This window comes from Heloderma suspectum, chromosome 4 (genome assembly GCF_057233095.1).
Source record: "Heloderma suspectum isolate Gila_16-S chromosome 4, 16-S_ref, whole genome shotgun sequence".
Lineage (NCBI taxonomy): Eukaryota > Metazoa > Chordata > Lepidosauria > Squamata > Helodermatidae > Heloderma > Heloderma suspectum.
The window spans coordinates 66959354-66985642 of NC_139461.1; the positions used below are offsets into that span (position 1 = coordinate 66959354).

General features: G+C 44.8%; 1 protein-coding gene across 1 annotated transcript; it reads right to left on the reverse strand.

The window, feature by feature from the left end:
- Positions 1–217: 217 nt before the first annotated feature.
- RGS20 (regulator of G protein signaling 20) lies at positions 218–26289 on the reverse strand. The gene is made up of 5 exons (XM_084848074.1): positions 25800–26289; positions 9993–10141; positions 4057–4128; positions 2049–2283; positions 218–520 (listed from the first exon to the last, which is right to left on the reverse strand). Exons 1-5 carry the CDS (start codon positions 25905–25907, stop codon positions 332–334), a joined length of 753 nt encoding a protein of 250 aa, XP_084704200.1. The 5' UTR covers positions 25908–26289; the 3' UTR covers positions 218–331.

Sequence of the window (26289 nt, forward strand, 5' to 3'; positions counted from 1 at the left end):
GCCCACTTTGTTTTGGGTGACCTAGGAGCAGTGGTGGCAGAGAAGAAAGAGAATGAGAGGGGGAGGTGAGTGTCCCCTGAGTTAACCTGGAGTGCTGGCACTGGACCAACTGGCCACCATCATGACAGCAATCAAAAGCTGCAAATAGCTTATGGTTATGGACAGTTTTCCATGTTGGAAACCTTTTGACACTCTCTGAAAATATGCAATATGTGTTAAGTTATTTTCAGGGAATGTATTCATCAGTTATAAATTCCACATTAATGGGTGGTAGCCCAAAGTTTCATTTATGTACGTGGGTGAGTGAGCGTAAAATAAATATGTTTAAACCCTATGCTTCAGCAGATTTTTGAGAGACAGACTGAAGTAAGTCCTTATAAAAAGCAGAGTTCAAAAACCGAGGGTAAGAGTCTCTGTACATCAAGGTATAAATCTGGAGTTGTGCATCATCAAAGCTATATTGTGATGGTTCCAGCATATTTCGGTTGATCAGTTCCCTTACTCTGGAGTCCAGGCTGACCTGTGAATGGAGGAAACATTTGTTAATAGCACACAGTAACATCCTTCTTTGCTCTGCTGCAGACTCTGGAAGAAAGTTGATATGATCACAGTGGAATTGAGAAACCTACCTAGGCATTCCAGTTTTGGAGCAATTCAGGCTATTCTAGTTAGCTAAATAATAATAATTTATTACAGTCAATTGACCAGCAAAATAGATTTACAACACTATACAAAACCCATAGAAAATTACAATTATTAACTTGCTATTCTAGTTATTTTCAGAACCTTTGCCACGGCTGTGTTTGTCTTTTTAACCTAATAATTGCTTTTTACCCACACTCAGTGTATTTGTTTATAGGGAAAGGGAGGGGGAGAGAAAGAATGTCCTTATATGGCATGACAGGGCGGATTATTTATTTATTTATTCCTTCCTTCCTTCCTTCATTTCATTTCTATACCACCCAATAGCCAAAGCTCTCTGATTTCAAGCAAGCCAGCAAAATTTGTAACTGCTAATACTAAACGCTCGTCCTGTAGCGATATATAGGAACCCACCAGAGGCCAGATAAGCCTCCTAACTAGAATCAGGAGAAGCCCACACATGTGCAAAGTGCTTTTGCATGTCCATAGGGTAATTGCTCCCACCTGGCAGCAGCCCCTCTCCTTTCAAGGGTTGCTGCTCCAGAGAGAGGGCTTTTCAAGGAGTACAGAGACCTGTCTTTAAAATCCCCTATGTGGAGTGCCATGCATACTGCTTGGGATAATGTCCCCTTGATTTTGCTGCCAGCTTGGTTGGGACTACAAATCAAGAAGGTTTTCCAGCACTTGGCCAGCTACAACGCATGGCTGGGGGCTCTGTTAGGTTTGGTGGGTCTGTGAAGACTTGTTTGTAAAGACTCTGTATCCCAAGTGGAAGCCCAGAGCTGTATGTTATGAAGTCATTGTGTGAATTGGGGGTGGGGGTGTGGAATGGATGAATGGACACATTAGAAGAATTGTGTTTATCGGCTTCTGAAGCTTCCATATTCTGGAGAGTTGGGATTTTTAACAGGAGGGTAGTTAGATTTCAGCAGATCTGTATGCATCACTGCGGACTGCCATATAGTTGGACTTTGTTAGCAATGAGAAGGGAATGCAAGACTAATGCTCATTTCATCCCTGCCTCCATAAGATTTTGACCCATGTCAGCCTTCAACACACTGCAGTTTTGCTTCTTCCACCACCTCTGTTTATGTGCCTTTAAATAATTTTCCCACCCCCAGTGTAATCCTTTTCTTCACAAGTAATATGACTGCGGAGTGCTTTCTAAGCTTCTGTTTAGTGGATTTTAAAGACAAAACATGTAAAAATATTTATACATATCTTGGTCCTAAAAATGCCACCCAACCTTTTATAAAATAATAATAAAACAAATAACAGGAGCTAGATTCTTTTTAAAAGCAACAAAAGCAGAATGGAAACATTTGGGAATATTAATTCCATCTTTCACTTCTGAAAGAAGTGGTTCAGTCACTTTGGTATCAAGGATACTACAACACGTTACAAACCTCTCTTGGAGAAAGGATGGAAACATAATCTTCATATATTCGCTTTGCTTTTTCTTGAATGATACTGTTGTTGGATTCCTGCTTCAGGTCCTCACAGGCCAACCAGAAAAGTATGTTCTCTTCACTGAATTCTGACTGAAGGAACTCCCTGAAAATATTTCTGCCTACTGGTGCTCTCATCAGTTTCTCAAAGGACTGGCCCCATGTCTTTACTTCTTCAATAGTAGGAGTTGAGCTTTAAGAGGAATGAAGAAGAGAAATCTGACAGTTAACTGTGTGAGAGAAGACCTTTGGAGGCTGAATAGTTCATGGAATTCAAGAGCTTACAAGCACACTGTGTAGGGCTGGCCCTAACATGAGGCTGAGTGAGGTGGCTGTCTCAGGTGGCAGATGGTGGTGGAGCATGGAGCTGTGGAGAGATGTTGGCAAACAGAGCTATGTGTGCCATGCATGCACCCCATAAACTAGTCTGCTGCTCTCAGCTGAGGTGGGGGCACAGTGATGAAGTAAAACTCAACTGCCAGTCTGGTTGGCTTCTGTACATGGAATGGAGGGGGCAATATTTGTTCTTTTGCCTCTGGCAGTAAACTGTCCTAGGCCTGCCCGGACCACCGTGGAAGTCTGACACTTGTGTAGGGATGGTGGAGAATTCCGCCACGGATTTCAGTGAGGCTGAATGCACTGGCATTCGGCCCCCTGAAATCCGTGGCAGAATGGCCTGCCCTCCCCCCCCCCTGCGGATTCCCCCCAGGACGAGGCTTAGCTGGGGCGGACATTCCGAGTGGCGGCAGGTCCAGTGGCAGCTGGTCTTTCGACCGGCCGCTGTGGCCGCCATTGTCGTCCTGGTCTTTGCCGTGATAGGCTACGTAAGTATTTATGTAGCCTATCACGGCAAGCCAAGCAACCCCCCCCCAAAAAAAACGGTGTACGTAAATGGCGGTGGCTATGGTGGCCACCATTTGCGTTCCCTATTTTTCGCCGTTTTAGTCTACGTAAATATTTACGTAGGCTATTACGGCAAAAACAAGGGGAACGCAAATAGCGTAGTGGGCGCTATTTACGTTCCTTTTTTTTCTCCGCTTTAGCCTACGTAAATATTTATGTAAGCTATTACGGCGGGAAAAAAAGGAATGCAAATAGCGCCCACTACGCTATTTGTGTTCCCCTTGTTTTCACCATAATAGCCTACGTAAATATTTACGTAGGCTAAAATGGCAAAAAATAGGGAATGCAAATGGTGGCCTCTGTAGCCGCCACCATTTGCGTACGCTGTTTTTTGTTTTTGTTTTTTTTGCCCAGCCGTGATAGGCTACATAAATACTTACGTAGCCTATCATGGCTGCCTGGCTGGACACAAATGGCGGCCACTACGGCGGCCGCCATATGTGTCCGCAGCAGCTCGTCCACGGCCGGAATTCCGGCTGTGGACGGGCCTGTCCGACTGCGGAGCGGAGCCGGCTGGGCAGGATTCCGGGGGGGAGGACTGGATCGCCTCCCCCCAGTCAAGGATTCCGGGGGGAGGGATGGAGCACCTCCCCCCCCCACGAACACAATCCTCAAAAAGGTAAGTGACTTTCGTACATTCAGGAAGTAGCTAGTTTGGTAAATTACCTCCTGCGTTCATCTATAATGTCTACAGCAGAGTGTTAGTCATTGGACAAAGCAGCACCATGGCCTGCCATTTGTTTCCAGGACGGAAGCTATTCCGTCCTGTAGCTCTGCTGCGTTTTCTTGTGAATGTTCTGTTGCAAGGCAATAAGGCAATGGAGACTGAAGCTCCTCAGGCTTTTCTGCAGTTTTCTTGGAAGGAAAAACTGGATGTTTGTATTAATCTTGCATATTTTCACAGATATATCGTAGCTGGCTGGGCATGTCGGATCCTATGTAAGCAGGTGTATGTAGGATGCCCACCTCCAGATGTAGTTAGACGGAAAGAAGTGTAATGTGTAATAAGTGTTGAAGTAAAAGGTCTTCTGTAATGATTTATTATTACCCAGCCGATTCTTACCTTTCTTCGCAGTTTGGAACGGCTTCTGATCTGAGTTCATGTGATTCTTGTTCTTGATTCCTCACAGTCAGACTGTAATGTAACAAACATAGTTCAGTCAAGTTGAAAGAAAGAACAGTTTGCTGAAGCTCTGAGTTTTCCTCATGATTTTATGCCTGAACATAGATTCCAACCCAGTTTTCCCCTAGCAGCGGCCTGTGGGAAACTCACAAGTAGGACATGAGTGCAATAGCACCCTCTTGTTTGTGTTCCTCAGCAACTTGTATAAAAAGGCATCCCGCCTCTGATACTAGAGGTAGCATACAGCAGTCATAACTCCCAGCTATTGATTGGAATATTCATGGAGAATAAGACTATCTCCTCTAAAGCCGTCTAAATTGGTGGCCATCACTGCATCTTGTTGTAGTAGATTCCATAGTTTAACTATGTGCTGTGTGCAGAAGTACTTCTTTTTATCTTTACTGAATCTCCCACCAATCAGGTCCATGGGGTGACCCCGGGTTGTAACGTTATATGAGAGGGAGAAAAATGACTCCCTTTCCACTTTCTCCACACCATGCATAATTTTGTAGACCTTTTGTACCATGTTTCCCCTTACCCGCCTTTTTTCCTAAGCAAAACAGCCCCAGCTGTTGTAACCTTCCCTCATAGGAGAGTTCATCCAGCCCCTTGATCATTTTAGTTGCCCTTTTCTGCACGTTTTCCAACTCCACAATATCCTTTTTTAGGTGCTATGACCAGAATTTTACACAGTATTCCAAGTGTGGTCACACAATAGATAAGTATGCAGTGTGATATTGGCAGTTTCATTTTCAATTCCTTTCCTAATTATGCCAAACATGGAATTTGTTTTTTCACAGCAGCTGTGCACTGGGTCAATATTTCTATTGAACTGTCCACCACAACCCCAAGATCCCTTTCTTGGTCAGTCAACACTACCTCAGATCCCATCAGCATTCACACGAAGTTGGGATTTTTTGCTTCAGTGTGCATGACTTTACACTTGCTTACAGTGAACTGCATTTGCCATTTAGATGCCCATTCTCCCAGTTTGGAGAGATCTTTCTGGAGTTCTTCACAACCCCTTTTTCTTTTAACCACCCTAATAATTGGGAGTCATTAAATCTTACAGATAGTTCTCAGTGGTACTTTTTCTTTGACTGCATTGGTTCAACTTATAGAACACAGTGTGCTTTGACAACAGATCTTAGCTTTTAATTAGAAATGTAAACAGTCTTGCAAAGAAGTGTTATTTAAACTGCTAGCATGAAGTAGGAACCTTATCAAAGGAAAGGAAAGACATATCCAGCTTCTGCTTCATTATTTCCCTCTTTCTCTGACTTCCTCTATGCTCCTCTGTCAAAACCAATAGTAAAAATGGAAAGCCTTGTTATCACCTCAGTCATTTGCCGGAGCAGAGGGGGCCTGTCAATTACCCTGAGGTCCCAGCTGATGATGTCATTGCTCTTGCTCTGAAAAAATCCCTAGAGCTCTTCTCTTCTGCCTTCACCCTCCACTTCACCACTGTATAACCCTCTTCCATAGGAACCCAGGAAGATGCAATATACTGAGTCAGACCATAGATCCATCTAGCCCAGTACTGTCAACACAGACTAACAGTGGCCCTCCCCACTCCCAGGCAGGAGTCTTCCCTAACCCAACCTGGAGATCCGAGATTGAACCTGGCACCTTCTGCATGCACAGCAGGTGTTCTATGACTGAGCTATAGCTCCTCCCCCATAGAGCTGGTTTGCTTGGTACATACCTTTATGTATTTGCCTGTTACCAAAAAGACCTATTAATTTACCCAACTTTAAAACAAAACAAAAAAAACCCCTATCCTGCTTTGGTTTTTTATTTCTGCCGAATGGTGAATCATCTACTACCCTGCTGCTTTAATTGTCTTATTAAAATTGTGTTTTAATTGTTATTTTTATTTATGTAAGGATAAATTCTCCATCACCCTGAGAATGGAAACATTGAAATGTAGGATACAAATGAACTAAATACAGAAATCTTGTTCAGTAGACTGTCTGTATCATTGGTGAAAGAATTTCTCTGGACTGAGAGAAATTTCATGCAAAGAACTACAAGGAGACCATGTTCCTTCGCCACTTTAAAATCTTGTATTTGTCATGCCTCACAGAATGACAGCTGTGCCCTTTTTAATGCTGAAGCCACTTAAGAGAGACCATTCATTATCATAGCACAGCTAAACGTCTAATTGATCCTAAATTGCTGATGAAAGGATGGAGCGTAAGTTATGGCTTCAGCCAACAAAAGCCCATCTGGTGACTGTTCTTCCTCCTTAGTTATAAAATGGTTAATTCCCCCCCCCCCCAAGCGCTTTGAATGTTGGAGAATCTGTAGCTTGTGTGCTATTTCTGTACCTATTCATATATTTTTTCCTCCTTGCAACTCAGTGAGTTATTTGAGGAAATGCTTTCAATAAACGAGGATTATAAATAGAGCATTAAATTGCAGTTTGTTTCACATTTCTCCTTACTCGAAAACTGTTCTTTTGAAGAAATCAATTATTTTAAATGTAGAGTGAGGTTATTCTGCTAGCAACCCCAGGTTACTATTAAATGCAAGTTGTCATTTTTAAGCATCACAAATATCAAGCAATTTTTAAAATATTCGACTGAGCAACTGTTTCTCTTCTCGCTTTGCATCTAAAAAAAAGCAAACTGTAAAGAGAAAATGGGTGTGAACTTCATATTCAAACTAGAGATGAGGTGGCTATTATTTGCAAAAATCCATTGTGTTCTTCTTTTAGTCTGTCAGAGTAGAGCAGCCTTCCGCAACCTCATGCCCTCCGGATATGTTGGACTACAACCAGGGCCGGGCCTCCTATGAGCTAGGGTGAATCCCCTACCTCAGATGGCAGAGCGGAAGGAGCAGCAAATTGCCTGTTCCCTGCCCTTGCCAGGAGTCCCTCCACCCCCTTGTCACTGCCTTGCCCAAGTGAGACGGCATTACAGTGGGTACTCCCAAGAACCCTGCCTTCTGCTCTCCTGCTGTGGCATTTGACATAGCAAGAGAGCAGCTGGCAGGGCTCTCTAGAGCAGCTGCTTTCTTCTGTTCCACTCTGAGGACCCGCTCAGAGCAAAACAGAGGGCAGGCAGGTGAGCTTTCTGGATCAGCCACCCAACCTCTGGTTTACTCTGAGGATCCTATTAACCTGATCCAGAGAGAAGGTTGGCTCTCTGGAGAGCCACACAGGCTGGAATAAGTAGGTGTTCTCCTGGAACACTCCTCCCACAATGCCTGGCTCTGAAGAAGGACTCTCTCAGAGCCAGGCATTTGAGCCTAGCCAGTTCTCTGAAGAGCCATCTCAGCCACCTTCTCCTTAGAGTGAGCCACAGAGCAGGCAGCAGCAATGGAGTCACAGGGCAGTGATATGGCAGCAGTGCATATGTGCTCTCCCAGCTCAGGCAGTGGGAGGGCTTGTGCTGGCATTGACTACAGCTCCATGGAGGCCTTGCTGGTTATTCCAAAATGAAAGAAATGTCACCTTGAAGAACCCCAATGGTGGGCCTTCCCTGTAGCAGCACCCACCCTATGGAAAACCCTCCCCCATGCAGTTCGAGAGACAGAAAATGTGGCATCTTTCAAATGCCTCCTAAAAATGCACCTTTTCATGGACGCTTTCCCTGGGCTGTAACTGCGGTTGGGTTTTACTTTGGTTTTACATGCTACTTTTAAACTTTTTAAAGTCTTATATTTTATCGTGTTGTATTTTATGGCTTTAATTGTTGTGAACTGCCCAGAAAGCCTCGACTGTTGGGCAGTATATAAGTGAAATAGATATAATTTGATGTAATGTACAACTCCCATCATCCCCAGCCAACATAGCCATAGAAATATAGCCATAGCCATGGAAACACTGTTAGCAACCATACCCAATAACCATATCTGGAGGCTGTCATAATCTGACAATGCATGCTGTCATCCAACCTGGTCCTGTGTTTCTGCACATCTGGCCTGGATGTTTGAGAGAGGTCCTGGATCCCTGAACCCCTTTTCTGTATGTTTAAAAGAATATTTGCAGCCAAGGCAGAGCAGTAAGTTCCCAGACCACAGGGCAAAGGAAGTATTATTTGGGATCTGAGACACTTGATACTATACAGATAGATGTGGAGCAGTGTGCATCATCCACACCTTCCAGCAATCAGATATACAGCTGCCTTTCAGACAATGGTTAATGTAGGCATAGCTTTTGGTTGCGATCTATAAGTCACTTCCTGAAGCAGCACCCATGACTTACAAATCTGGTCTCAAAATTCAATACAACTACTCTTACGTTAGTTGATTGCTAGCTGTAAGCAGAGTAATTAGATCACTGATACTGTGCTGTCCCAATTGATTACAATGGGACTTGGGCTGATATGGAGATCATCCACGCTCAGGAAATACATTATGTTCACTGCTGAATTCTGTGGGAGCAAATCCCAAATATGTCAGCATATACATCTTAGATGTTTCCCTGCTGAAGAGATGATGCTCAGAAGCTTCCCATTTGAAGAACATTTCAAAGCATGAATTGGATTATACATGCATAAACATTATTGCTCTCTTGTTCCTCTTTTCTGCCTTGTATTGGTTAGGTTTGGTTGATAATACACAGGCTGGATTTCTAAACTAGAGCTAGATTGAGGCCATATCCTCAAATTACCAGCACTTTCTAGGACAGTGATCTGATCTTCCTTCCTTCCTTCCTTCCTTCCTTCCTTCCTTCCTTCCTTCCTTCCTAAGAATGGATGTTTCAAACTAGTTTTCTCTCCAGATGTATTTGATCTTCTGTCAACCAGATACTACCCCTGGCCTTCTGAAGTGATCCTTCGCTTCACAGGTGTAATCTATGTATCACTGACATAATAGGAAGCTGCCTTCTACTGAGTCAGACCTAGTCACAGGAACATAGGAAGCTGCCTTCTACTGAGTCGGACCCTTGGTCCATCTAGCCCAATGCTGTCAACACTGACTGGCAGCAGTATTCCTAGGTTTCAGGCAGAATTCTTTCCTAGCCCTACCTGCAGAAGCTGGGGATTGAACCTGAGGCCTTCTGCATGCAAACTACTGCACTACAGACCCTACCCAACTTCATGGACCTAGAACAGAGATGGGCAACTTCAGAAGGGCCAGGGAGCAATTTCCAACCACTGGAACCCAAGGGGGCTGTGCTCCCTCTGCTGAAATTTGGCAGCAATTCAGCAGCAGCAAAGAAACATGTTCATTTTAAAACATAGTGTGCTGTCAGCACGCACCTTGCTCTAAAGCAAAATTGTGCACCCAGAAGCCCTTGGGGGCATGCAAATTTGCATTGAAACAAGGTATATGTTCCCTGCTCATCTGGTTTTAAAGGGAAAATGTGGGCTTTTTTGCTGCTGCCACCACACCACCGATGTGGTGGCCTGGGGTGTGGTGAGAGGTGCAAAGAAGGCCGGGGCACTTGTGCTGCACACCCCGACTCTAGCATGAACCCCTGTATGCAATTAACCTGTTAGGGTACGCTGTAACTGAGCCATGCATAGCACGTGAATAGTTTCAACTCTGTCTGCATCTCTCTGCATGTCCACAGGAATTAAAGAAGGGACAGGGAACGTGTTGCCCTCCAGTTGTTGTTGGGCTGCCACTCCCATCGTCCCTTCATCACTGGCTATGCTGGCTAGGGCTGATGGGGGTTGCAGTCCAACATCTAGAGTCCACATATGCCCCACCCCTGCTTTAAAGAATTGCAAACAACATTATTTTCTGTCGTTCACCTTGGTGCCTGCTGAAAGCTAGGTCACAACCGCAGTTCTCCTCCTCCCCCCTCCATTCTGACGCTCATCTAATTACCCGAGGGGCATAGGTTTATGTTCCCACACTGACTAGCTGTCATCTTTCCCATTCCCTCCAGCTGGCGGCTCGAATAAGGCTGAAAGGCATACCAGGAGCAACTGCAACAACAGCACCAACAGAAGCAGCAGGCATTGGAACCTCGATTCCCTATCCCAGGCGGTGCCTGTACGGAGCTTGGTGTCTCCTGGGACACAGACGTCTGCCTCTTGCGCATCTCCATCCGCTCTGATCCCATGGGCTGCAAGGGGGAAAATGAGGAAGGTGGTTAAACACTGTGGGAAAAGCTACACACCAGGCTCCTGTCAGATGCTGCTGTGTTTCATTCACAACAGGGGCACCCACTGGTATTTCTAATGGTTGTTAATAGGAGGTTACTTAATTCCTGTTCCTAATTGCCGGAGGAATCCTAGGATGTTTGTGCCTTTAAGCCCACGATGACTGTTTAGCATTGATTAACTGATATATCTGATGGACTGCCTGTTTTGGGATGAACCTGCCCAGGTATTCCGATCTGCAGGAGAGGCCCTTTTGAGGGTGCCATCACCCACAGAGGCCTGTTTGCCGGGCATATGTGAAAGGGTTTTCTCCTGTGTTGCCCCCAAACTATGGAATGTGCTCCCTCAAGAACAACAATTGGCCCCCACTCTCTTGGCCTTTAGAAAGGCTGTAAAGACTCATTTTTAGTCTTCAGTTTGGGCCTTTCAAAATGTGTTGTTTTAATGCTCTTACTGTACATGTTTTTTTTTTAATTGCTTTAAGGTTTTATTCTTTTAAATTGCTGAACACTGCCTTGATGGCTTTTTAGCAGATAAGACAGTATGTAGAGAGCCAGTGTGGTGTAGTGGCTAGAGTGTTGGCCTGGAAGTTGGGAGATCTGGGTTCTAGTCCCCACTTGGCCATGGAAGCTCACAGGATGACTTTGGGCCAGTCACAGACTCTCAGCCGAACCTACCTCACAGGGTGGTTGTGGTGAGGCTAAAATGGAGAGGAGGAGGATTATGTATGCCACCTTGAGTTCCTTAAGGAGGAAAAAAGGTGGGATATAATTCCCCTTCATGGATCACTGCCTTGTTGTGGCGAAGGGGCTTGTGTAACTCATTGAAGCCATAAGCTATGCCGTGCAGGGCCACCCAAGATGGACAGGTCATGGCAGAGAGTTCTGACAAAATGTGGCCCACTGGAGAAGGAAATGGCAACCCACTCCAGTATTCTTGCCAAGAAAACCCCATGGAACGTATCACAAGGCTAAAAGATATGATGCCGGAAGATGAGCCCCTCAGGTCGGAAGGTGTCCAATATACTACTGGGGAAGAGCAGAGGGTATTTCCAAGTAGCGCCAGAAAGAGTGAAGCGGCTGGGCCAAAGCCAAAAGGACACTCAGCTGTGGATGTGTCTGGTGGTGAAAAGAACATCCGATGCTGTAAAGAACAATATTGTTTAGGAACCTGGAATGTCAGATCAATGAATCAAGGTAAGCTGGAGGTGGTCAAACATGAGATGGCGAGACTGAACATCGACATCTTGGGAATCAGAGAACTAAAATGGACAGGCATGGGCGAATTTAATTCAGGTGACCATCATATCTACTACTGTGGGCAAGAATCCCTTAGAAGAAATGGAGTAGCACTCATAGTCAACAAAAGGGTGGGAAAAGCAGTACTGGGGTACAATCTTAAAAATGATAGAATGATCTCAGTACGAATCCAAGGCAAACCATTCAACATCACAGTAATTCAAGTCTATGCCTCAACCACTGAGGCTGAAGAAGCTGAGGTTGATCGGTTCTATGAAGACCTCCAACACCTTCTAGAATTAACACCCCAAAAAGATGTCCTCTTCATCATAGAGGATTGGAATGCTAAAGTAGGAAGTCAAGAAATCACCGGGATAACAGGCAGGCATGGCCTTGGTGTACAAAATGAAGCAGGACAAAAGCTAATAGAGTTTTGCCAAGAGAACATGCTGATCATAGCAAACACTCTTTTCCAACAGCACAAGAGGCGACTCTACACATGGACATCACCAGATGGTCAATATCGAAATCAGATTGATTATGTCCTTTGCAGTCAAAGATGGAGAAGCTCTGTGCAGTCAGTAAAAACAAGACCTGGAGCTGACTGTGGCTCAGATCATGAGTTCCTTGTTGCAAAATTTCGGCTGAAATTGAAGAACGTCGGGAAAACCACTAAACCATTCAGGTATGACCTAAATCATATCCCTTATGAATATACAGTGGAGGTCAGGAATAGATTTCAGGGATTAGACCTGATAGACAGAGTGCCTGAGGAACTATGGACGGAGGTCCGTAACATTGTTCAGGAGGCAGCAACGAAATCCATCCCAAAGAAAAAGAAATGCAAGAAAGCAAAGTGGCTGTCTGATGAGGCTTTACAAGTAGCTGAGGAAAGAAGGGTAGCGAAAAGCAAGGGAGAAAGGGGAAGATATATCCAACTGAATGCAGAGTTCCAGAGAATAGCAAGGAGAGACAAGAAGGCCTTCTTAAATGAACAATGCAAAGACATCGAGGAAAACAACAGAATGGGAAAGACTAGAGATCTTTTCAAGACAATCGGGGATATCAAGGGAACATTTTGTGCAAAGATGGGCATGATAAAGGACAAAGAAGGCAGGGACCTAACAGAAGCAGATGAGATTAAGAAGAGGTGGCAAGAATACATAGAAGAACGATACAGGAAAGATCTTAATGTCCCTGATAGCCATGATAGTGCGGTCACTGAACTTGAGCCGGACATCCTAGAGAGTGAAGTCAAGTGGGCCTTAGGAAGCATTACTAACAACAAAGCTAGCGGAGATGACAGTCTTCCAGCTGAGCTATTTAAAATCCTAAAAGATGATGCTGTTAAAGTGCTGCATTCAATATGCCAACAAATTTGGAACACTCAGCAATGGCCGCAATGCTGGAAAAGGTCAGTTTACATTCCAATTCCAAAGAAGGGCAACGCCAAAGAGTGCTCAAACTACCACACAATTGCGCTCATTTCACATGCCAGCAAGGTGATGCTCAAAATCCTATAAGCTAGGCTTCAGCAGTATGCGAACCGAGAACTACCGGAAGTACAAGCTGGGTTTAGAAGAGGCAGAGGAACTAGAGATCAAATCGCCAACATTCACTGCATCGTGGAGAAAGCAAGAGAATTCCAGAAAATCGTCTATTTCTGCTTCATTGACTACACTAAAGCGTTTGATTGTGTGGATCACAACAAACTGGCAAATTCTTAAAGTGATGGGAGTACCAGACCACCTTACCTGTCTCCTGAGAAACCTGTACGAGGGTCAAGAAGCAACAGTAAGAACCAGACATGGAACAACCGAGTGGTTCAAAATTGGGAAAGGAGTACGACAAGGCTGCATATTGTCACCCTGCTTATTTAACTTATATGCAGAGTACATCATGAGAAACGCCGGGCTGGATGAATCACAGGTCAGAATTTAGATTGCCGGGAGAATTATCAACAACCTCAGATACGCAGATGATACCACCCTAATGGCAGAAAGCAAAGAGGATCTAAAGAGCCTCTTGTTGAGGGTGAAAGTGGAGAGTGCAAAAGCTGGTTTGAAACTCAACATTAAAAAAACTAAGATCATGGCATCTGGCCCCATCACTTCCTGGCATATAGAAGGGAAAGAAATGGAAGCAGTGACGGATTTTACTTTCTTGGGCTCCAAGATCACCGCAGACGGTGACTGTAGCCATGAAATTAAAAGACGCTTGCTCCTTGGGAGGAAAGCTATGGCAAACCTAGACAGCATAGTAAGAAGCAGAGACATCACCTTGCCGACAAAGGTCCATATAATCAAAGCTATGGTTTTCCCACTATTAATGTATGGCTGTGAGAGCTGGACTATAAGGAAGGCTGAGCGCCGAAGAATAGATGCTTTCGAACTGTGGTGCTGGAGAAGACTCTTACGAGTCCCCTGGACTGCAAGGAGGTCAAATCAGTCCATCCTAAAGGAAATCAACCCTGAGTGCTCATTGGAAGGACAGATACTGAAGCTGAAGCTCAAATATTTTGGCCATCTAATGCGAAGAGAAAACTCTCTGGAAAAGACCCTGATGCTGGGAAAAACTGAAGGCAAAAGGAGAAGGGGACGGCAGAGGATGAGATGGCTAGATAGCATCACCGATGCAATGAATATGAACTTGAGCACGCTCCGGGAGAGAGCGCAGGACAGGGGGGCCTGGCGTGCTGTGGTCCATGGGGTCACGGAGGGTCGGATACGACTGAACGACTGAACAACAACAATAATTGTAATAAATAAATAAATAAATCTGTAAACATTAATAATAAATAGTAAATAATAAAATGCAATATGAAGACTGTTCCACATTTTTCATTGAATTAAAAAACCTATGCAACAGAGATTTTGAGAGGGCAGGGAAAACAGGAAAGATACCCAGGGTAACCTGCTCAAGAGGTCCAGACATACATAAAGGTTTCCCCTTTCTTCCACTTCCCAAAAAGTTGAACTAGAGAATGGTGCAGAGGCTAGAGTGAGAATACTTCCTGTTGGTCAGAGAGAGAATGTCTGGGAGAACTTCAGACAGAAGCAACTAAAGTTTCCCTGCAACTGGAGAAAGATCTAACCTTTAGGGTGCATCAACATTGCCTCACAGTTGTATAGTTTTGCGCTGCACCAAACATGGACATGGGGGATAAAGCAGTTACCTCCAAAATTCAGGATTTTTTTTGTCAGAGACAGAAAGTGCCTCATCTGCTTTGCTGACTAGACTGGCAGCATGGCTCCCACCATAGTATAGCCAGAAAGAGAAGTGGAAATGATTGGTGTCACTGGAACATGTGAAGTTCAGAGACACATGTACTGAGTGCACATCTGTCCCCCTTCAAATTGTATGTCGTTCCCATCTTTTAAGGGGCTTCATACAACTTGTGCCCCAACACAAAATTAGTTATTGTCCAATTTCATAGGAAAGCAGGGCTACCCCTCTTGTGCAAACAACCCAAATAGTCACCTGGGAGCAACAGTATTTTAGGATGCTAACGATCTTCTGTTATCTGCAGGATACCTTGCAGTGTCACAGAGGGGCACAGCTCTTAGATCATGCAGCATGTCAGTGGCAGTCCTAAAAATGTTCCTGCTCTGATCTTGTGGTTCATGGCTTGTCCTGCGTGGCACAGTTGCTTGGAGCAGCAAACTATTTGGTGCTGTCCCTTGCCAAACAAAACCAGTTGTGTATATACCCTAAACTGGTAGAGCTATACTAGAATACTAATTGTGCAGCCTTGTATTATCCGAAACTACTTGTTCATACAAAATATGCTTTGTTTTTCCCTGTAGCCGCATCTCTTTCTGGATATGTTAACATTATTTATCTCCCTCATTTGGGTGTTTATCTATTTGTAGAAGGTAGCACATGCTGGTTAGAAGTTATTTATACATCAGTGAATGCAATGTGAAAATGGAAAGAAAAAATAGCAGTCTTTTTAACAGACCCTTTCATTCTTACACAGCCGCTTGAGGCGCCTCAGCACTGCACACTTACACCAGATTGATTAACCCAGTGTGGGGGAGTGGATACTGTGTTGCACTGGGATAGGGGAGACCTGGGTTCAAATTTCTGTTCAGCCATACCCTCAATATACCTCATAGAGTTGTGCATAAGTGACTTCAGCAAATAATCTGGGGAAGCGAAGGTAATAGAAAGCACTGAAAATTTGGTTAGAGATCTAGCCCCTTCTCACACAATCATTTTTATAGACCATTGAGCAAGAGAATGGTAATTTTTGAAAATAACCTGAAATGTGGAGTGGGACAGGGGGTAGGAGGGAGAAAAGAAAATCAGCATGCCAGCCCCTTTATTTAGGATAAAATCTGTGAATGGTGCCTATGAAGTGCCTGCCTAAGCTGAAAAGGCTTGTGTGTGTATGTGCAAGACAGACAAGATTGGCTCAGTCTTTATTTTCCATAGGACTCTGGCTCTCACACCAAAGGAGAACTAGCAGATGGCATATTGTTGTATGTTGCTTTAGTCCTACTTGCTCATGTTCCTAATGTGATCTTGCCTGCATATTCAGAGAGCAGAGCACAGGTTTGGGGAGAAAAGCAAGGGGAAAAGCATTGTGTTTATGCGCTACTGTTTTATGTAGCTCTTTTTGTCCTAAACAAAATCTTCATCCTTCCCTTACACTTGGTATTAATGTTTGTTTTCGTTTCTGACAAAGGCCCTGGGCTTTTAACAGCTGTATGGCGAGGGGAAATTCAGCATCAGCAACTTTTTCTAGCCCGCACATCACAAGGCTGTTGTCTGCCATCATTTGAAATGGCAAACTGGAACACATACACAGGAGCAATTTCGACTTGTCATAGATGCACCTTTCTGTTGCAAATTTAATTTCAAGTAGATGCTTCAGCCTGCTCATTCAAGAAGGTTGGAGAATCTACTCCTGAATAAATCTACTTGTTACTGTTCATCCCGGATATGTCCTTTGAATGCCTGCACATGGCCCCAGGTCTTTGTGGCTGCTCTTGTGCCTGGGCTTATCTCCAGTCGTGTGAGTGCACTGCACACACAAAAGTAAATGCAGTTGTACAAAGAGCCACATGGGAGAGGATGGACAAGTGAGTGGAAAAGAGAGAGCAAGCAGAAGGAAATCTAAAAGAAAGATGGTGGGATAGAGGACTTCTGGTTCTGACATACTGTTCAGCTTACCCATCTAGACAGCATCCTCAGAGTATGCGCCCACTGAAAATAACTCAGACATGTTGGCCTCCCCAAGATCCCCCTCCCCACACATTGTCTCTATATCTGGTGGATTCTGATATCTGCATCACCTTCTGTTCAATATGTAACTCTAAGGCATTCTCAATCAACACCAGACATTTTGGAAGAGAAGTCTACAGACTGGAAATGGCTTAAAAGTAAGTGTTGTGTGTTAGACAGGAGTGATGGGCATTCTCATCCCACCCCTGGCCCCAGTGTCTGATGTAGGGATGTCAGAGAATTCCGCCACGGATCTCTGTGAGGCCGAATGCCAGTGCATTCGGCCCCCCGAAATCCATGGTGGAACGAAGCCCCCCCTGCCCCCCCCAAAAAGGTGTGCGAAACGGGACACCTACCTGCTGCCGTTCGCGCTGCTTTGCGAATGGTGGCCGCATCCGCGGCTGCCATTCGCTTCTTCATTATAGCCATGATAGGCTACATAAATACTTAAGTAGCCAATCACGGCTAATGCAGGGACACCATTTGCATCCCTGCAGAAGCTGTGATAGGCTGTGTAAGTATTTACATAGCCTATCACGGCAAAAAAAAGGGAATGCAAATGGCGGTGGCTACGGCGGCCGCCATTTGCGTTCCCTTTTTTTGGCCATGATAGGCTACATAAATATTTACGTAGCCTATTATGGCAAAAGAGAGGGGCGCAAATGGCGTAGTGGCTGCCATTTGCGCCCATCTCTTTTGCCATAATAGGCTATGTAAATATTTACGTAGCCTATCATGGCCAAAAAAAAGGGGAACGCAAATGGCGGCCGCCATAGCCGCCACCATTTGCATTTGCTGTTTTTTGTTTTTTGTTTTTACTGTGATAGGCTACGTAAATATTTACGTAGCCTATCACAGCAAAATACAGGGATGCAAATGGCAGCTGCTACACCGCCACCATTTGCGTCCCTGTGCAGGCTGCCCAGTGGCCGGATGTCCAACTGCGAGCGGCCCCGGCCGGTGGCTCCATGGAATCACCGCAGAGTGGAGCCAGCCGGAGAGAATTTTGGGGGGAGAGACGGAGCCCCTCCCTCCCCACCCCGAATGTCACCTTTTAAAAAGGTAAGTGACTTTTGTACATCCCTAGTCTGAGGGCTTCGGGTTTGTCATATTTGTTGTGGGGGAGACAACGTTGACAACCTGCAGCATTTGCTAATGACAGCCCTGGATATTTTCATTTGGGATGGCCGTTGGTGGTTGAAGTTTAACAATACATTGTTGTTTTAATGGATTATTCTTCTTTGTTTTTCCTCTTATATTATCTAGCTGTTTTAAAATGTTAAGCACATGGAGCATTCAGGATTAGGAAAGCGGCAAGTTGAAGTCAGTCAATCAAATGCTGCTCATTGTCTAATTTATGCTGAGCATAGCCTGAGCAAATTTCTATTTACACTTTAGTTCCATCTACAATCCAGAGACTGTCATATGCAATAAGGCAGGGGTGGGCAGAAAGTAGATCTCTGTACGTTTTGGACTTCAACTGCCAGCATTCCTGACCATGGGCCATGCTAGCAGGGCTTCTCGGAATTGAAGTCCAAAACATCTACAGATCTACCTTCTGCTGACCCCTGCATTAAGGTGTGCACACCAGTAATAACCATGGCCCAGATGTGCTGGAAATGCATTCCCATGTGTTTCACAAGTTGGATGGAAAGTGTATTCCCATATACATTAAGTGGTACTGATGGGAATGCATGTACTAGATGCTCCTCATGAGGCCAAGTGTACAGCTGCATGCACATTCCCCTCCAGTCTTCACAGACTATATGTTGAGTAGCACATATGTGATTTTTCACTCTGGAATGAGGAACTGTGCAGTGTTTGGACATTCAGATAGGGGATCCACCAGCACAACACCTTGTTAGAGTAAAGGGATCTGGGTGAAAGCTTGCTTCTGTATGACAATCCCTGTTGCTTGACCAAGGTATCAGTTTTTGTTTTTTTTAAATAAATCCTCTTGTGTGAATTTCTAAACAGTTAATAGACTGAGAACATAGGAGCACTACATTGCTTCTGCAGCTCTACTCTCACAAAGATCACACCCCTAAAGCCCAAATCAGCGGCATATGCTCGCACTAGGAAAATGTGTATAATTTCATTGCCAACATTTGAGACTACTTGTGAATTAAAATGAAGGATATGCTTAATAGTTTTGCTGAAACAGGATCTCTCTCTGTGTGCAGTTCTCATTCATTGGATCATTGTGTTAAGATGGACTTTGAGGGTCATCTAGTCTGGCCACTAGGCATGTTCAACTTGAATCATTTTTCATGGAGGCTCCCTTATCTTCCTCCTTAAACTCATAAAACCACCTCAGCTCTTTGTCCTATTGCAACCACATATTTGCTTAGTAGGAAACATTTTCAGACCACTCCCCAGATATGGCGAGCTTGAACCACCATGGTAAATGGCCCAATGTGTTTCAATTGAACTCTTCTTCCAATTTGCTGTATACCAACGGGATACATTACAGTCTGCTTTGGATACAGGGGTGGAAATGAATGATGTTACTAAACCCTGGGCAGTTATTTCTGAGGTGTCTGTAGCTTTCTAGCACAGTTCAGGGCCCCTGAAAGCTGCACAGTGCACAAAGGACTATATTTGTTTATTGTGTTTATTTGTATTAGTTAGCTTTATTTAAATAATTTTTATACTGCCCTTCACCAAAACTGATTCCAGGGCAGTTTTACAAATGTTAAAAAAATACAGTACATAAAAACAATACAAATAATGAATAAACTAGCTGATAAAAGGATACTTCTGCAAGTTTTAAAAGTCTGGGCATCAAAAAGAAAGCAGGTAATTCCAGGTAAGCCTTCTCAGGGAGGGTGTTCTACAGGGCTGCCCCTACCATTAAGCAGTCATCTCAGGTGGCAGATGCTGGGGGCGGGGGATTGTTAGGGAGAACAGAGCTGTGTGTGCCACACAGCCTACCCTGTGGCCCCTAAGCTTGTCTGCTGCCTAAGTGTGGTGGAGGGCACTGTCTTGTCACCCACACTGGAGTAGGATTCAACTGACAGTCTGCTTGGCTTCTGTACGTGGAATGGAGGAGGCTGCCATCTTGTCCTTTACCTCAGACCATGCCTTGAATGCCACAGCCATAAAGACTCAGGTGTGGCCCTCAAAAAAGGGCCTCAACAAATGACCTAAGAGGACACAGGCAGGTGACTGTGAGAGGAGGTGTTTTTATGGTATCTGGGTCCTAAACATTTAGAGTTTTTAAAAAGTAAGCAGTACTGCCACTTTGAACTGGGCTTGGAAGCAGCTGCACAGCTAATGGAGCTCTTTCAGACCTGACAAAATGTGACCCAAGCCAGCTGTCCTAAAACTCTCCCAGCTGTCTTCTGCACTACATGTAGCTTTTGACCCATCTTCCAAGGCAGCCCTGCATATAATGCATTGGATTACTGCAATCAGGAGAGTAACAGAACAAGGATTATATATGGATGATTGTGCATTTATTTATTGCCAGACAACTATTTGTATCCATATTTTTTTTTTGTATTTTTGTAATCCTGTATGCTGCCTTGAGAGGATTCTACCCTTAAATGTGGCCTAAAAATAATTTTAAATAAAAATTAAATAAATGAATAGATGTATGAATCCTGTGCTAGACTAAGCATCACAGTTAGGTGGACAAATTAGTACATCAGTCAACCAACTGGAAAGTGATTTGTGGTAGAAGTGCAATCTTTGATTCTGTACAAACATAGAAGCCCTGCATTAAAAAGTTATAGAAGACCAGAAACTGTGTTGCCTGGCCCCATATGGTGTTTTTCCCCTCCCCTTTAGAAGATTAGCAGCTTTGAAATGCTTTGTTCTTTTGTACACATTGAAGCATTGCTTTACATTTCAAAGGCAGTACTAAGTCGGAACTGTAAGACACCCACACAGTAACAACGAGCTGTACACATCTGATTTACACACAGTATATCTGACAGCAATCTGACAGCATGAAGAGGGTTTAAATAGGGACAATTATGTGCTGAAATCTAGGCTGCTTTCTAGTGCAGACAGTGAATGATCCTGTTAGTTCTGAACTTTATTGGGATGATAAATATTTGAATGTTTGAAAGTGAGAATATAAAATTAAATGGAAGTCCTTAAGATACATAGCTTTAAAAGGCATGGACCCCTAAAATGTAGGGCCTAAATGCAGAAAATCATTAGCCTGCCTCTTCCCTGCTCTATCGGACCTAATTGGGATAGGTGCTTCAGAGTTGCTGGGGGAGAGAGAAATTAAAGCCTCCTCGTCCCCACCACAAAGACCCCTATCTGCTATTAATAGCATGCAAGCAGTGACCCTGATTAGTGAGGGGGCGGGAATTAGGTGCCAATAGGGGGGCTGCACAAAAGGCCTTGGGGGAAGCACTGTGGCTGTGTGTTGCGCACCCCTGCCCTAATGCCAAAAATCATTAGCTTGACAGTGACGTTAGCCTCTGCAATAATTTACATTTGACTGAAATATTCTACTTAAACTGGCTGAGTGTGTGTGTGTGTGTGTGTGTGTGTGTGTTAGGAACCCCCCCCCCCAATAAAATTATGTACAGATGAACAGATTTATCTTGCAGTTTTACAAGCCACTTTATAATAAGCAGAATGGAATAGTGTGCTGATCAGACAGCTCTTTGCAGCTGATCTTCTCTACTGAGTCCCAGCAAGGTTTAATTCTGTGAACATTCTGTTACCTCCAGCTTTATTATGAATGGTCTCAACAAAGCCAGTTTGACTGTAGTATGGAGTGATTCACATCGACAAGAAGCTCGGACAGCTCATAGTGGGTGCTGGAGTTATGCGGTAGCTTATGAAGCTGTGACTCACATTTTATTGTATGAAGTGCTGAAATCTGACTTGGATCAAATTGAAGCTGACATTGTATTGGTCTGCATGCCGCTTTGCATCAGGGTGATTCATCATGGAGGGCATTAATCATCAATTCATACACCTTTCCCTTTTGAGTGCAATTGTTAGGGTCCTCACACTACTATGCTAGCAACTCACAATTGTAGATGAATTCTACACGAGCATTCATAGCTGCATGGAGGAATGTGTATTCTGCTTCCAGTCCAATTTACCCAAGGCAGAAGTGACTCCCCTAAACCCAGTGGAGCTGCTAATGTGAAAGTGTTGTGACTTCAACACCAAGCCCTGAGTTACTGTCAATTCTGCAAAGTACTTAGTACCACATACCTATCTACTATCCATTGATCTTTTGAATGCTTATTTGTTTTATTCTTCATTTCTAAAAGCATCATTTGCCGGAAGGAATTACTTTGTAGAGGCCCCAGTGCTGGCCACCTAGGACTTTAGAAGAAGGCCTGCATGGATCATGCATTGAGAAGAAAATTTATTTGAAGAATCTCATGGCCCAGGGTTGTGACAACTAAAACAAATATCCATTAATTACTGCTACAAAGGAAAAGGAAGGAAGAAAGAAAATATAGACCATTAAGATTAGTTCGGCTCGTCTTGTTTCAATATCATGCTTCAGTATGACAAAATAGTATAATGTCCATAGTCCCAATAATACTATCTATGTGTGAATGTTTTCAAGGCCATGGTTGAAAGTTAGTGTAGATTAAAATCAGGGGCACAATCCAACCCAAGTTTTGTTATTTTAAGAGCCAAATCAGTCATGATGTCCAAGATCCATGGTCATGAGTTCACATGATTAAAAAAAGAATTGCCAGCAGCCAGGAGGTTGGATTAGGGCCATGCTAAGCAAGGGTTTAATCATCATCTTCTGCACCAGTTCCCCAGTCTGTATTGTCTCCTCTGGAGTTGTTATTTGTTCCATGTGGGGACACTTACAAGAAAACAGCGCAGTGGGAAATGTTAAGCCCCCAACCCCCAGTGCCACAGCCTCAGTCCAAATCCAATCTCCCCCCCACAGCTCCTCAAACAGGAGTTCTGTACCTGTTTCACCTCTGATTTAGTCCATTGATTTAAGCACATGCTTAGTTCTTCTGCTGAAATCAATGAGGCGTAAAAGTGCTTAACTCTGGGTTGAATTATGCTTCGTGTTAGCATATTGTACACACACGCGCGTGCACACACGGACATTACATAATATCATTACAAAATAAAGAATATAAAAAGAATAAAAATCACTTTACATTAACTTCCCTAACTCATTAAACTCCATTTTCCATTAAAAGGGTAATAAATATCAAATGAAATCTATTAAGACAAGTATCTATTAGGAATAAAGTTAATCTGAACCATCTGAATATTTCCATTATAGTGTACAATAGTAATATTACTCTTTGTACTTTGTGGGTTTTGGCATGCGTTCCAGTAATCTATAAAACTATTCCAATTCTGATGTTTAAAAATCCATATTTTTCTAATCAATGCATTAAATTGCAGCCTTTTTTCAACTTTGATAATGAACGTTAATTACATTTCATTTTGTGCAACTCAGCAACTGTATCTGACTTTCATGACTACTTCATTCTCCATTATTAGTGAAAGAGTGATTATATACCTTAGCAATGAACTGAGAAGGTGGGAGCAGAATGAATATCAAGAGTGTTTCAAGAGTCTTTACAATTCTTGCTCTTTCTGAAATTGCACCTATGGGATGATGCCAAAATAAAGAAGAGTGTATGGGCTCAGTCAGTGGTATGTGGAAAACTGCAGATAGACCCAAGAATGGCATTCTGGTGGGCTGCCCAAAGCCTCCATATTTGCTTATTATTGTTTTTAAAAATCACTGCTGCTAATCTGGCATTGCATTTTCTCTCATTCAGGTCTTGATTAGAATATCTGTGTCAAGGTTGCCATCTTAGCTTGGTTAGATATCTTAACTAGCTGAAACTACCCAACAATTTCCAGAGGGGCAGCCATGTTAGTCTGCTGCAGCAAAACCAACAAAGAGTCTTATGGCACCCTAAAGACCAACATATTTATTATGGCATAATATAGCCTACAAAACCTTATCTCATAATAAATGTGTTCGTCTTTAAGGTTCCACAAGACTCTCTGTTGTTTTTGAAATGTCTGCTATTATAACAGCTGGGGTCTATATAGAAGGGGAGCTTATATATATTGCAAGGAGGGGGGGGTGGCTGTACCTGTAAGTAACTTCCCTGCAGTATCTCTGTCAATGAGGGCTGGGTCACCCAATGTTGGGAGGAGGGTGGCCCCTGTTTCCCCCTCTTCCCCCCTCTTCCTATATGAATCTCTCTGCTACAAAACTGAGACTGGTTAATCAAGCTCTATTCCATATTTTCTCAGAGTGTTCATTACTGAAGAGGAGAGGGGCCTTTTTGGTGGTGGCTCCTAGGCGTTGGAATTTTCTGTGTGGTCAGGTTGGCACACTCCTTCCCTTCAGTGTGGGGCAAAGTAAATACCTATTTATTTTGTTTTGTCTTTTCTGCCTGAGATTACCTGATAATTTTGGAGTTTTGTTCTATTTGCTCTTATCCTTGGTGATACTCGTTTTAAAATAATTACTTTAATATCACTGTGAACCATTCTTATGCTTGAAAAGTAGTATACACATACTGTAAATAAATAGTTTACATCATGTGTGTGGGCACGCTCGCACACACACATAAGCACACACACAGAGATAGAGAGGAAGCTGAGAATGCTAGGTGTTTTGCAGGCAAAATTCTGTATGTGGAGTATTTGCTGAACAGGAAAGGAGCTGTCCAGGCATGCTCTCCTAGGTCATTCTGAACTGCGCCCTCTGGCGTTAGGCTGCAACAAGGGACTTCAGCTATTCCTGTGAGTGTGTAGATATATGCTCGTTTGCTGCTTGTTTTCCGCGGGTTAACTTTAAAAGGGAGAAACTAAGCTCATGTGCTAGCTAAAAGGAAGGGGGCCGCCACAACCATTCAATGAAAAGCAAAGCGTTTCATGATGAGATTGACACACCACCAATCTGGACGCGAAGTATTCTGAGAATGGGCCAGACAGGTAGGGCTGGAGCGAGCATTTCTGAACTGCTACGTGGTACAGAGGAAAAGAGGATGGAGAAAGAAAATTTACATTTTTGCTTTCTCACCCACCCTCCACTCAGATCTTTCATGTCTGGTTAAATATACCTGTCCCTACCAGGATTCTTCTCCAGTCTACCTTCATCCCCAGCCTTGCTTGGGCTTCAGCGGCTCTTGAGCATCCACAAGGATCACAGTGCCCAGATGGCGGGCAGAAAGATCAAACTGATGCTACACACTGGCTTCTTGTAGCCTCCAGAGCAGCAGTTCTTGCAGGACTAGATGGACAGATCTCCTCAGACCTGGACTGGGCAGGACTGTTCCTCAACAACATCTATTTGAGCACCAGGTGGTCGGCAGACCAGGAAGATGCCAAGCATATAGTATGCCCCCTGCCATTTCTCTTCACAGGTGTCCCTACTCTCTATCTTGCCACAGCAGTCTTCTCCAACCAGGTACCCTCTGAATGTTTTGGACCACAACTCCCATCAGCCTTAGCCAACATGGTCAATGGCCAGGGATGATGGTAGTTGAGGTTCAAGACATCTGGAGGGCACCTGGTTGGGGAAGGGAGTGCCTGAGCGTAAAATCTCTCTCAGACCCACACGTCTCTTTCCTATAGCAGACTTCTCTTCCAGCCCTTTTGCTTGCTTGCTCAGCACCAACAGGGGCAGAGCGTGGGTCGCAGGAGTCTTGTCGAGAAGGACCGTGTCTGGCACTCCTTCCAACCCCCACACCTGCTTTCCAGCTCAATCTTAGCTCAGTTTAGGAGATCTCCCCCCACCCCCCGCCCCGTCCAACCTCAGTTCCAGCACCATCCAAACACCGGAAGAGAATCTCATCACCCACAACCCAGGCGTCCCTTCCCAGCCTGACAACCAGCCTGACAGTCAAGCCCCGCTGCCGCCCAGGACGGATCTCTTTGGAAATCACCTGCCTCGTCCTGGCCACAAAGTCTCCCGTCGGTTTTGCGCCCAAGAGCCCCCAAAGACCTGCGGCGTGTGGCTCTGGGGCTGCTGAGCCGCGCTCCTGATTGAGGAAGCCCGTCTCAGCCCCCTTCGGCTTGACTACAGAGGGCTGCTCTTAGTGGCCCGGACGCACAGACCCCGTTTAGCGCTACAAACGGCCAAGACTGGGACTGGAGCCAGTCCAGGCGAGCCGCAGCCCACCTCGGCCCAGAGCTCGAAGAGCTGCCGCCGGGTACTTACAATTTCCCTGTCGATCTCGGGAGCCGCCGAGCGGGAATCTTTGTATCGCTCACGTCCGTTCGCAGCCGGCTCCTTAGCCGGGGACGGCAGCTCGCCAGCCATGCGCATGCGTCTCGAGCCCGGCTAGGAAACTCGGCTTGCCGCGGCTTCCACGCCCGGGCTTGCCGCCCCTCCCCCCACGAAACTTCCTCCCTCTCTTTTCAGCCACCGAAATGTCGAGGGACCCCCCTCCCTCCAGCGCCTTCCCGCGCTCTTGCCCCGAGGAGGGGAAGAAGGGGACTGGAAGGCGCCGGAGCCGGGGGAGCCCCGAGACCGCCCTTCGCGGAGGCTGCGTGCGCTCGCCGCCTGCTCGAGGCTCAGGACCCTGGACAGCTCCCGGAAAGCCGCTTCGACCGCAGCGGTGTTGCCCCCCCCCGCCGCGCTCCTCGCTCCAAGCCCCCCCCCCCCCCGGCCCGGGGCACCTCGACAGTGGCAAACACCGCGCGGACAC

Coding starts and splice junctions, on each gene's coding strand:
- RGS20 (XM_084848074.1), bottom strand. CDS start 25,907: ATGCGCATGGCTGGCGAGCTGCCGTCCCCGGCTAAGGAGCCGGCTGCG. Junction 4,129..9,992: donor TGTTGTTGCAGTTGCTCCTG/GTATGCCTTTCA, acceptor GTTACATTACAG/TCTGACTGTGAGGAATCAAG. Junction 521..2,048: donor CCATCCTTTCTCCAAGAGAG/GTTTGTAACGTG, acceptor CTCCATTCACAG/GTCAGCCTGGACTCCAGAGT.